Genomic DNA, 13,491 nt, shown 5'->3' on the forward strand with positions numbered 1-13,491 from the left:
TGTTAATTATTAAAGAGGCTGTCATTAGTGCTGCAAATCTTTATTGGAAAATATCTACCACACTTACACAGACATTTATAATACTACTAAATAATATTAAAGATTAAACTTTGAAAAAAAAACCCTAAATGGGTTTGCATGACCACAAGTAGGAGGTTTGCCATCTGGACTACTGCTCCATGTAACTTTTTTGTAAATTAATTCAGTAATAGAGGTTCCATATAGTGAGTGGAAAACATACACACTTATTTTTCAATGGACAATAATGGCTGATTAATTCATGGTAATGGTCCATCAGAAGTCATGAGGCAAAAAAAACGTTTGTGCGTAGCATCATTCTGAGCTTGTGTATAGGCTAATACTCCAAGCATGGTTCTTTCACAACACATTACAGAACACAAGAACAATCACAGAACAGATGGTAACTGACTCTGGAAGGCATCAGATCCTGATCAGATCCGGATCCGATTCCAGAGTATGCAATGATCTGGGGATACCATTTAAAAGGAACAAATTCAATAACAAAATAATCTTATTCAAACTACATCTCCAGTGTGATGACTAACCCCCTATAGTGAAAAAAAAGAAGAACAATGTGCCAAAGTTGTAGGGAAGGAGCAAAGGGCAATGAGTGGAGTTTGGTCAGCACGTGCCTGCTCTCATAGGGTGCAGTTGGAGTCTGCAGACCTCCGGCAGCTGGCCATGCGGATAAAGGTCTCTATGCGGTGCATGTCCTTGCGGAAACATGCCATGAGGCGGTAGCTCTTGCTCAGGTCGTTGTCTTCCAGGTACAGGTAGAAGTCCTCAAAGGGCAAGGGCAGGGAGTCATTGCCCTCCATGTCGGGTTGACCGTTCAGGAAGTCCTGAATGGGGCAGGATGTGTGGACGGGTTTGTGAGTTTACTTTTTTCTACATTTTATTCACTGTTATAACTGAAAAGTATATATTTTTTATAATGGAATAGAATGTATTTATAGCCTTTGTTCACTAATGTTAATTGTAAAATATAGTTCAATCACATAATCTTTTCAATTCATTTACAATTTTTGAACCACCACAGAGGAATACAAATAATCTTGAGTGGCCCTATAGTCCCCAAAGTGTTCAGTATTGTCCCATAATGCTGTCAGGACACTGTCATGTATAGCTGTAATATTTTCAGAATGTTTCCAGAGCAGTGCATTCATTCCGTCTCAGAACCTCATTCCCCAAGGCAAATTCTGGGCACTGGGAAAAGATCCTCTCAATACTACCTAAAATCTGGATCTTGGGACTTGATGGATGCCTGCAAAGATCTGAACATTCTGCTACTGCCTTGGGAACCATGTTCCCCAGGCCTTACCCCAATGAGCAAGTTGACACCCATCTTCAGGTCATTCAGCTTTTCTGTGATGACATTGGGCCCCAGGCTGTTGAGGAAGGCTCCGCTGAAGGCCTGGCTCGGATACTCCCAGGTCTCGATGAGCCGGAAGGACGTGCGGAGCAACCTGAGAACCTGTTGAAAGAACAGGGCATGCAGAGGAAGGTGTTTATAAAGCTGCAAACAAGCTTTTTAAGTGCTCCTCATCAAGACATGATGAAGGAAAACCAGATCTTATATGGATGGATGAATAGGATAACTGCATCCCCCCCCCCCCCCCCACACACACACACTGACTCTGGAACAGATGTGGCTTAGATCTGGGTAGAATAGAGCTCCAGGATCTCATATTTTGTAAACAACTAGAGGCAGCACAGAGGCTGTGTGAGGCTATCTGGCGAGTGGTGAGATCCCCGGCCCTCCACTGGACTCACAGAGCTCCTCTGGGTCTCGTCCTTGTGACTGGGAGCCGGAATGGAGTCCGAGATGCAGTGAGAGAGGAGGAAGATCTTGCTCGGGGCCCTGCGGTCCTCTGGGAGGCTCTCCTCCTGGAAAGAAGCACAGGGTTTGTGTTGGTGTCTGAACTCTATTTACTGTTTATCTGTCTGTCTCTCTGTCTGTGACTTTATCTGCCTTTATCTATCAGTGTCTGCCTATCTGTCAATCAAGCCATGGATGTCATAGCAAACTCTGTATATTGACAGTTATAAAATGCTGCATAATAAGGCAAGTTGTCTGATCAGAGTTCAGAATCTATTCAGCACTACCTTTAAAGCAAAAACTTCACAGAAACAGAATTAGAACAAAAAATAACTGATGAGGATTCTCACAAATTCATTGAGCATTCTTGCAGCCAGCTGGTGCAGGACTTGTACACGGACGACGACGTTGCTGAACAGTTGCTGACTATTGATAACACCTGCTCCACTTCCAGTGATGTTCAGCAGCAGCAACAACAACAGCAGGCTCCCTGAGCACATGGTGCAAGACAGACAGACACACAAGATATACTGTATGTGAAAGGATGATTGTGACTCATGCTCTGCTACAAACAGATCCAACAAACTTAATACAGTCCTTAGGTCTTTGAACACAGTGTGACACTTGCAAAGAAGTCTTGTTTGAAGCACAACCCACAGGCCTATGGGTACAGGTTGCTCTAACATGTGATCTCATTAAACTTAAAAAATATTGGCAAAGTTGACTTTTCACAATAATTGAAAATGAATGCTATCTAAAGTGCACTTGATGGCTACATTATTTCAGTATATCACAGTGGACATATCCTATAAATAGGCTTTTTGTTGTCCATAAAAGAGCAGTTCCATGAACCCTGACACTGTATATTTGGTTGCTATGGCACATGAGCTAATATGTTATTGATAAATCGTAGATAATCAGAAAAAAATAAATAGATGAAATAACTACTTACGTTTTATTAGCTACAGAAAGGTAAAAGTCCTTACCTTTTGTCATTTTGCTGGTGAGGATGACTGTAGGATCTTCTCTGTATGAAAAGCTTAGTGAAATTTGTTGTCATATGTCTGGAGTGAAGCTTTATATACAGGTGTTGCTCGTGCATTAATTGATCATAAGAAGAAACAGGAGAGGCTCCATGACGCTAATGTGGATATGTGTCTTTGTGTGTGTGTGTGTGTGAGAGTGTGTGTGTGTGTGTGTCTGTGTGTGTGTGTGTGTGTGTGTGTGTGTGTGTGTTTGTGTGTGTGTGTGTATTTGTGTGGACAATGTACCTATGTTATTATTCATGTAATCTGTCATCTGTTATTTAGCCTAGGAGTCTAAGCATGTGCTCCTAAAGACAAACAGTTATTCGGACATGTAGTTTTTTTCAAACGTACTAAACGCCTGACATCCACATAGTATAGCTATAACAGGTTATGCTGTATAACACAAATGCCAGAGAAAAAACAGAGGTCATTGTATAGATATCAGACTTCATTGTATATAGAGTTTATTCCATAAATATTTGACTTCATTGCAAATATCAGACTTAATTGTACAAATATCACATTTCATTGTATATATATCAGAATTTATTGCATATATATCTGACTTCCTTCAATATATTTCAAATCAATGAATAATTCCTGTTTGGCTTGCCATAATATATATCTATATTAGTGCTGTCAAACGATTCAAATATTTAATCGCGATTAATCGCATTTATGTCATAGTTAACTCAAAATTAATCGCAATTTTTTCTCTATTCTAAATGTCCCTTCATTTATTTATTTTTTCCATCATTTTATTTTTATTTTAATGCCCTTATCAACATGGAAAAGTGGATTGGCTTGCTTTATGCACATTTTTATTTTATTGAAAACCAACATTGACAAACAGGGCGGTACAACAAAAAATTATGAAGTGCACATTTCAGGTAAACCATGGCTTAATATTTTCTTTTTTTCAAGTTTGCTGGGAACATAGCAGTCAGGCCTCTTATTTCAGAAACAATGAACTGACACAGTTATGTTACCAATAAAAGGTAAGCCTACTACTTCTTTACTTTCAGCCAGCTGCCTGTTGACATTTTCAGACAACAGTGAAGCTCGCTTCTTTTGCACAACACAACTTTTAAAAGTAAACTTTCCATTCAGAAGCTTTTTATCATCTATTTCGCCATATCGCACTCACCATTGACTCAAACCGTAACCTTAGCCTACTACACAGTTTGCCAGGCCAAAAAGAACGTTGATCTAAAAAAAGAAAAAAAAAATTGTAATCTCGCGTTAATCTCGCGATAAAAAAATTACGGCGTTAAAATGGGTTTGCGTTAACGCCGTTAATAACGTGTTTAACTGACAGCACTAATCTATATATCTACATATGTATATACACACACAAAAAAACACATATATGCAACATACAAAAGTTTACTGTTTGGCCATATTTTACCAAAATAAACAGAACAAACAAGCAGGTCTGTCGAGGTCAGTAAACTCACTTCTGCCTCATGAGCTGTCTGTAGAGTTGTTTTTCGGTCTTTATCAGGTCAGGAAAACAGATCGAATTCAACATTTTCCACTGAGGACTATATAATCTGTTTCTCATTCACATACACACACAAACACACACACATCCATCTCCTGAATATTTAGGTTGGAGTGATGTTTTTACTGTGACAGTTACGGAAAGTTGTCTAAATGGATAGATTCAGGTCAGAATCAGAAGATTCAGAATCAGAATAGTATTTATTGCCAAGTAGGTTTACACCTACCTGGAATTTGTTCTGATGTATAGGTGCATACAGTAAACATAAAAACATACAAACACAGTAAGTACTACACATAACATAAAACATAAAAACACAGTAAGTACTACACAAACACAATAAGTACTACAATTCAATACAAAAAGCAGGGCAGGAGTGCAAAAGTGGATGTGCAATGTGCAGTGTGCAATGTAGTGTGTGTAGGTGAAAAGTCTTGATCTTTATTAATAGAAGTGGTCAAGCAGTGACCCTAGGTGAGATGCTGGGGACAAGTACCACCACTTTTTGCAATCACCAATTTCGTCTCCACCACTTTTGACAACTGAAAAATAAAATGTCCCTACAGTGAATAGAAAGCCTCTGAAAACAAAAGTTCTTCAGTCGGAAGCAATCATCTTTTTTCCAGTGCATCAGCTGTCCATCTAAAATGCATGATTTTCTATCGAATGTCAGAAACATTATGTCTTCCGGGCTTTATGTGGTTGTGAAATGCTTTTGGTTCTGTTGGCCAGGTCTAAATAAAAAAAACTGTTGCTGCATTAAATCAGAATCAGAATCAGAATCAGAATGGGAATTTTTTCTGGTGTGAAGGTGCATACAGTAAACATAAAAACATAGAAACACAATAAGTACTACACATAACATAAAAACATAAAAACACAAATAAGTACTACACATAAGAAAAAGTACTACACATAAGAACCAAAAAACACAATATATACGATACAAATATATAAACAATGAATATAAAAAAAGTAAAGTGGAAAGTAGAGTGCAAAATGCAAAACAGGAGTGCAATGTGAATGAGCAATGTGCAATGTAATGTGTGTTAATGTAACACAGACTTAGGGTGTGGGGGTGGGATAAGACTCCAGGTCAGGTGGGGGTCCCGGGCCTTGTTGATAAGGCCAACTGCAGCCGGGAAGAAGCTGGTTTTGTGGCGTGAGGTTTTGGTCCTGATGGACCGCATCCTCCTGCCGGAGGGAAGAACCTCAAAGAGTTTGTGACCCGGGTGGGAGGGATCGGCCACAATCTTACCTGCCCGCCTCAGGGTCCTAGAGGCGAACAGGTCCTGAAGAGATGGAAGATTGCAGCCAATCACCTTCTCAGCAGAACGGATGATACGCTGCAGTCTGCCTTTGTCATTGGCAGTGGCAGCAGCGTACCAGACGGTGATGGAGGAGGTGAGGATGGACTTGATGATGCAGGTGTAGAAGTGCACCATCATTGCCTGTGGCAGGTTGAACTTCTTCAGCTGCCGCAGGAAGTACATCCTCTGTTGAGCTCTTTTGGTGAGGGAGCTGATGTTCAGCTCCCACTTGAGGTCCTGGGAGATGATGGTGCCCAGAAAGCGGAAGGACTCCGCAGTGTCGACTGGGGAGTCTCTCAGGGTGATGGGGGTGGGTGGGGCTGGGTTCTTTCTAAAGTCTACAACCATCTCCACTGTTTTCAGAGCATTTAGCTCCAGGTTGTTCTGGCCACACCAGGTCACCAGATGGTCAATCTCCCACCTGTAAGCGGACTCATCCCCACCAGAGATGAGCCCAATGAGGGTGGTGTCATCCGCGAACTTGAGGAGTTTGACGGACTGGTGACTGGAGGTGCAGCTGTTTGTATACAGGGAGAAGAGTAGAGGGGAAAGAACGCAACCTTGAGGGGAGCCGGTGCTTATGGTTCTGGAATCAGAGACATACTTCCCCGGCCTCACGTGTTGCCTCCTGTCAGACAGGAAGTCTGTGATCCACCTGCAGGTGGAGTCAGGCACACTCAGCTGGGAGAGCTTGTCCTGTAGCAGAGCAGGAATGATGGTATTGAAGGCAGAGATGTCCACAAACAGGATCCTTCACCGTCGGATTTGGTGTAGTGATTTGGTGTAATGATGCTGACTGTGGTCCGCATTGAGATAAAAGTATGCACAGGTGGTAGGTTTTTAATGTGTTGCTAATGTGTTTTAATGTGTTTTGCTTGATCATTCCCCTGGTACAGTTTGTGTGGTCGGTTAGGTGTCAAACCGCCTTTGAAAGCTGTAAAGCAATCCTGTGTAATGCCCCAGTATAGGCTATTTAGTGCTCCTGATTTTAGTAAACCCTTTTCTGTTGAAGTCGATGCAAGTTGTATTGGTGCTGGTGCGGTTCTACAGGGTTTGGTCCATCCTGTAGACTACTTATCAGAAAGTGTAATAGTAGCCAAATGCACTATTCTACAATCGAGCAGTTGACATTGGCTTTGCTGCTCGCGCTTCAATTTTTTTTTCCGCTGGGCAGTTCGTAACTCTTGTTGGTAAGTGGTTACTGGGGGTGTTTATTATTTTGGTGTTGAGGGGATGGTTTGAGGTATCGTCAGCTGACTCTTTATGGGGGGGGGAGTGTTACGTACGGTTGAGCTTGGGTTGAGCTCTGGTTGGTTTTGCTTGTTTATTGATTTATCTTTAGTTATGTAAAGTTTCCATCTTGTTGTACATATGTTAAATATTTACTTTAGTTGTTAGCAGCCTACTTTTGTTTTGTCTTTTGTTAATTATTTGGTTTTGCGCACAGGGACAAACGAGGATAGGTAAGATGCCCTGGGTCTACATATCACATCCACGTAGGTTTACCTTTTGTTAAAACCCCAGTTTAGAGTAAGCACCAACCGCAGTACTTTGGGGTGCACCTGTCAATGGGGGTGGGGTTATTATGTTCGTTTTATTTGGTGCCACTGACAGTCCTCTTTGATTCCTGTGTTGCTTTTCTGTAAATAAATACTTTTTTTATTGCATATTCGGTTCCTAGTTTTGTGTGACTACACCCTTATGTGCTCAACCTGTTGCCTTATGTTGTGTCCTTCTACTCCGAGCCACCAGGGGGCGTAACAGTATTTCATATAATTGTACACAGTCCTGCACTGGACACGAACCCACCCCCTCGAACACCGGAGATGGGGGTGCTAACGATTATGCTACAACCCCTGTTTCTGAGGTCCGTCCCTAGAATGTATCTTATAATTTTAGGGAATTATGTTTTCTCACTGCATTTCTCACTGGCTATGAATTGACAGAGATACATACCACTTGTTTTAGCATGTTTTAACATTTTAGAAGGTTTTTAAATTTGACACAATCCCAGTAAATATGAGATTTAATGCGTTTGTATTCAGGTAATGCTTATCATAATAGCACAGGTAGACAATGCAATAGTGACAGTTAACCCTAGGTTTTCCATTGGCACTGAAGAGAGATGAAACCAGTCTTGTTGGTTTATGAAGAAAGACAGAAAGAAAGGGAGAGAGAAGGGGGAGAGAGATAAATTGCTAGACATTGCTGTCTTTTGATAATAGTTTCCATGGTTATTATCTTTAAACAGGCATTAGGCCTTCATGGCTGTTGTAAAACGACATATCAAACAATGAGCAAAAACGAGAAGCAGGTTGATACTAGCAAAACTGAAAGCAGTGATGCTCCATCAGTCTGAAAGGCCTCCTTCCATCCTCATGAAGGAAAGGGCGCCCCCGGCTGGCAAATGTGTGAACACCAGATGGCAATCTTCACCTCACAGCAGCAGCAAAATCCACACAACTTTTGAAAAGCATGCCTGCCTGATATTAGTGACTCTGATGCAGCCTTTATAGCCTGGTGTGGCAAAGAGTTAATATTACCAAGAACTCTTAACGTCAACATACTTCTACTTTCTCACACTGCTGGACATGGGTCCTCTTTGACAACCATTAGACTTACTATTTAAGTATTCACCAAAAAAACATGGTAGCTTAGTAACAAACTAGTAGGCCTACAATGTTTGCAAAGTTTCTGAAGACGTTCCGAAGTTGCATAGTTGGTTACATTTATTTGAGTGAGGTGCCCATGTGTTACAGATAAAGGGAAGCCAGTCATTATTTTAATTGCAGAGCTTTATTAGATAATCTAGCACAGATACTAAAGAGTAGGCATTAAATAAGTTAAAGAAATATTAAAATACATTTAATTTCTTTACATACACACATGGAGCAAAGTCATGGATCATGAAAATAGCTGACTGACAAAACTTAAACATAGTTAGGGGGGACATTATCATATGCATTCATGCTCTGGTTGTCATTGTTTCGAGCTGCCTCAAAATGAGCTGGAATTTGCATATTTCAAAATCATGGAAATCAGTAGTGTTTTTTCATGGCAAATTAATTAATGAATTACATTTCAACACAGACATCACACATTTCAAACCAATGAAATCTAACACTTGTCACAGTATAAACCAAATCCACTAAGTTGTCACTCATAGTTGTCACTCATGTAGACATGATTGCTCCAGGAATGAGAGGAATAAATATGAAAGTGGTAATATTTGAAAGGCTGGGAAAGTATAGCCAGCAGGGGTTTCTCCTCCTCCATGTGTCCCTAGGGCAAGCACTCCTTCGGGGACTCACGGCAGTGGGCGACCCTAAGGAAGGTCTCCACACGGTGGATATCACGTCTGAAGCAGGCCATCAGGGAGTAAATCTTCCCTGGGGCACCATTATCCAGGGAAGACTCGTCAAAGACTGCAGGGGCTGATAAATTCTCTTCAACAATGGAATGGCCAATCTGGTGCTCCTCGGGTTGAGAGAAATAGAAAATAATATAAGAATAGAACACAAGAACAAAACAGAACACAAGGCCACAATGGAACAGAAAGGAATAGAACAACACAGAATAGAATACATTTGTAAAAAAAAGGGGGAGGGATCAAAAGGAGTAGAAAAAATGTGGACTGAATTGATTAAGGCACAGAAGTCTTTCTTTTCCACAGGTCTGAAACCTCACCTGTAGTTAAACGAAAGATGAAATCAAAAACTCTTTTTTTTTCAGACAGAAAATATGTTCGGTTTGGTCTCGTTCATTCTTCATGATGGTAATCCATCAGTGATTCCTGGGTTTCATCGTGAGTGATTCTGATTGGGCCAACATAGTCATGGTTGGTGTTCCTGTTGTATGTCTTACCATTATGATGAAGCGGAGGCCCATTTTCAGGTCAGTGAGTCGTTCCCGGATGGTGACGGGCTTCAGGCTGTTGGTGAAGGTTCCACTGAAGGCCTGGCTGGGGTACTCCCATGACACCAGCAGCTGGTAAGAGACGCGCAGCACATTCAGAACCTGTCGAGGGAACCAAACATTATAGGGTGTGCCAGGTTTGAAAACGTGATTACTGAATGGTTATGCTGTTTGTATGAAGTCTTGTATCAGAAGTTGGTGCTCTTAAATGTTAGGGGAAATCCACACCAGACCACAGTATTCAAGGCACTCACAAAATCATCAATTAGACGAAGAGATATAGTAAAGTTTAAAAGCCTTTATTACAGCTCGAACAGTAAACAAGCCAAAATGCAACAAGTCATGTGAGGTTTGTTTGAATTCACTGTTTAGATCTATTACAAATCAAACCATTATTTAAACACTAAACTACAGATCAGCCTTAGGTAAAGCTGGTCTGCAACATCAGGCAGTTCATTTAATTTAAATGGTTTTTAATTTAAGATTAATAATTTTAAAATGATTTATTCAACTGAATTGAAGCAGTAATTATAATGTAACTGAAACAGGAAATGTGTCATATTACATATATATACAGTATATAAGAGAGCAAGGTTTAGCTGTATAGAGAAGAGTATAAGATATAGAACAGGAAACTCACACTACTCTTTTGGATCTCCTCCCTGTTGGATGGGGCCTGGATGGAGTCGGAGAAGCAGTCGGACAACAGGAAGTTGTTGCTTAATTCAACGCGGTCATCAAAGTCCAGGCTGCTCTCCTGGCCACAGAGGACAATTGACCGGTAGTTAAGATTAAAGTTATTTTAAGATCTATATGTTTGCTGAACGCTCACCTTAATTAAGACATTAAGACAACAAGGCATACCTCCAACCAATACTCAGAGACGTACACAGTTCAAACTGACAATGAAGGCACATTAGAAGGCATAAAATTAAGACCACTGTTTTGAAACTTTTGTTACTGTTATCAGGAAGCAGTCAAGTAGTTCTAGTACATACATCTTTTAGAAGCAATACCTCACTAGCCGAGTAGGCTTCACTCAGTACTTATCAAGACATTCCATCATATGGAAAAATTAGATGAAGATATATTTGGATTAGATGAGTCTTACAAAGTCGCTGATCATGTTCACAGCCATCAGATGCAAGGACTTCATGCGATCTGCCGCATGCCTGTAGAGGCGCTGGTGCTCTGACAGTTCCACATGGCCCATAGAACTGAGGACCAACAGAACCGGCAACAGCAAACACACTGACAGACAAACAGAAGGAACGTTAGAGTTCTCTCCGCGTGAACATAAAAACTAAAATCAAAAGGTAGCACTCAAAGAAGAGAGCTGCGTCAGCAGATGCAAGGTGTAGTAGAAAGTTAACAAACAAACAAGAATCTGATGCAGAGAAACCCCTTGGACATTACATTTCAGATATTTGAAATGGAGAGAAAATAGAAATAAAATTGGGTGCTCTTGAGAGCCCATAGAGATGGAGAATTCTTTCATCAGTGGTGAGAGCGCTTACCTTTGGCCATTTTTCTTTGTGATAGATGTGGTGAGGATCTCTCTGATGATCTTTGGTTTAGAGTGTAGTTGTACAGTATATATACGTGGTGGTTTGATGTATTATTGCACAGTTGCACAAATAGATTTAGTGACATTTAGTGAGTTGAATGGTTATCCATGTTAATGGGTATCTAGAAAAACATACAGTGCATCAGTAATATGCATCCCATTTTGGGATGTCTATAATTGGATTCCATGACCTTTGAAAGGCTTTGTATGTTTCTAAAAACAAACTTCCATTTTGTTGGATGAGAGCTGAAAAAAAATCATGTACTGAAGCAACATAGTTGTCCCAGTCATTACCAATCTATAATTGTCCACCACTGTCAAGACACACTAGTCAAAATTCCGATGAACATTTTTGAAGTAACAGAAGCAGACTTACAAACATCCCAACAAAGTTTTGTAATCGTCAAGTCCATGTTTTCTGTAAACATAACAATTCGTGTTTACTTAAATTCACCTTCAGTGGCACAGAAAAAGCTATCTAGCTGTCCATATTCTCATTAAAACACCTGTTGTCACCCTCAGAATGATTTGAGTTGAATTTAACCACTTGACCATCTGAACGCCTAGTTTATTTACTTGTTTGAGTAAGGGGAAAAATTACGACTGTTTCAGGTTAGCGTATTGGATCATGTCCAGTAGAAAGGTTGCTCTCTCCATAGTAATGATGGGCAGACGTATGTGTCAGCAGAGGTGATAGTGCCCCCCCCCCCCCCCCCTCTCCTTGCCTATCTGGTGATCCGTGTTTCATATTCACCAGGCATAGGTGAATGCAACACCACAGGGAGATCATGGGAGTTAATCCTCTGGGTGAAACAACAGAATCTGATATGTTTACCTCAGGCAGCAAAGGGCAACCATGTCTGTCTGTACAACAGGGAATAATTTAGGGTACAATTAGACGCATGGCATTCTGTGTTTTTGTTTACGTGTGTGCACGTCTGTGTGTGTTTGTATGTGGGGGGGGGGGGGGCAAGTATGGTAAGGCCTTGGAAATATTGTTTATAGAAATACATATATAATAATAATAATAATAATAATAATAATAATAATAATAAATAAAAATATAGTGCTGACAAATCCTGCTAACTTAAGTGTCTGTTTGTGCCTGTCTATGTGTGTGTGTGTGCATGCATCTGATTGTGTTTGTATGTCTTGTGTAAATGGCTGTGTGTTTGTACATGTTTTATGTTGTGTGTGTGTGTGTGTGTGTGTGTGTATGTATGTGTGTTTGTGTGTGTGTGTGTGTGTGTGCTCGTGTGCTTGTGTGTGTTTGTGTGTGTGCTTGTGTGTGGTAGTGCATTAGTGAGCCGGCTGTGTGTTTCTGCAGTTAGGGTATGTGCTTGTCATAACTCATTCAGGGCTCTCTGGCTTTGATCAGCACATCTCAGTGGCTTTAGCACAGGAAGCCCAGTGAAAGAGAAGCCTGGTGGCAGAGCCAGTACTCTTACACCTGCTCTGTCAGGTCTTTGCCACCTTCATCCACTGATCTCAGTTCCTGGCAGGGGATAGGAGTGTGTGTGTGTGTGTGTGTGTGTGTGTGTGTGTGTGTGTGTGTGTGTGTGTGTGTGTGTGTGTGTGTGTGTGTGTGTGTGTGTGTGCGTGCACGCGTGTGTGTGTGTGTGTGTATGTGTGTGTGTGTGTGTGTGTGTGTGTGTGTGTGTGTGTGTGTGTGTGTGTGTGTGTGTGTGTGTGTGTGTGTGTGTGTGTGTGTTCATGTGTGTGTGTGTCTGTGTGTGCATGTGTGTGTGTGATGTCCGTTTATGCCAATCTCATGTGGAAAATCATTAAAAAGGGAACCCCCCCACCTATTCCTTCAGGAACCTGGTTCTTTTCTATAACACACACACACACACACACACACACACACACACACACACACTGGTTCAGTGCCACAGGGGGTGCAAGGGATGCAGACACACCTGTGCCTGGTGTTAAGGGGGGCCTAAAAGTAAAATGATATTGCATGAATCATGGCCTTTATGAAAGCTCAGTGTCCTATCTGAATTCAGTGCTTTCAGGCAGGGACAGGAAACATATGTCGAGCAATCCAGTAGTTATGTAAACCGTGCTTTGTGTAAATTACAGTGGCTCAGTTGGTTAATGCTGCATTCTCTTCCAAAATATCATTGGATAATTCATAATAAATGCTCTCTCCCCATTGGACTGCTAGTGTTAGCATAGGGTGTCTTAGCATGTAAGAAACATGTCCAAAAATAAATTGGGTTGCGAGAAAAAAAAGAACATAAACACCACCTGAAGACCACAAGAAGGAACAACGTCACAACGTAAACAACGTCATGCCAAGTGTTTCTGACAATTCCATCGAC

The 13,491-nt window shown here is 41.0% G+C and overlaps 1 protein-coding gene across 1 annotated transcript; it reads right to left on the bottom strand.

Annotated features, from left to right (window-relative positions):
• Positions 1-479: 479 nt before the first annotated feature.
• gh1 (growth hormone 1) lies at positions 480-11,208 on the bottom strand. Its single transcript, XM_031567293.2, has 5 exons — positions 11,115-11,208; positions 10,709-10,848; positions 1,795-1,908; positions 1,343-1,495; positions 480-863 (listed from the first exon to the last, which is right to left on the bottom strand). The coding sequence occupies exons 1-5, from the start codon at positions 11,122-11,124 to the stop codon at positions 660-662; spliced, it is 621 nt and encodes a 206-aa protein (XP_031423153.1). The 5' UTR covers positions 11,125-11,208; the 3' UTR covers positions 480-659.
• Between the last annotated feature and the right edge of the window lie 2,283 nt (positions 11,209-13,491).

This window comes from Clupea harengus, chromosome 1 (assembly GCF_900700415.2).
Source record: "Clupea harengus chromosome 1, Ch_v2.0.2, whole genome shotgun sequence".
NCBI lineage: Eukaryota > Metazoa > Chordata > Actinopteri > Clupeiformes > Clupeidae > Clupea > Clupea harengus.

What these genes read in the sequence shown, in the direction of transcription:
- gh1 (XM_031567293.2), bottom strand. An exon ending in TGAACATGATCAGCGACTTT is followed by an intron (nt 1,909 to 10,708) that starts GTAAGACTCATC and finishes GCTTCTTTCCAG; the next exon opens with GAGGAGAGCCTCCCAGAGGA. An exon ending in GTGTCAACTTGCTCATTGGG is followed by an intron (nt 864 to 1,342) that starts GTAAGGCCTGGG and finishes TGCCCCATTCAG; the next exon opens with GACTTCCTGAACGGTCAACC.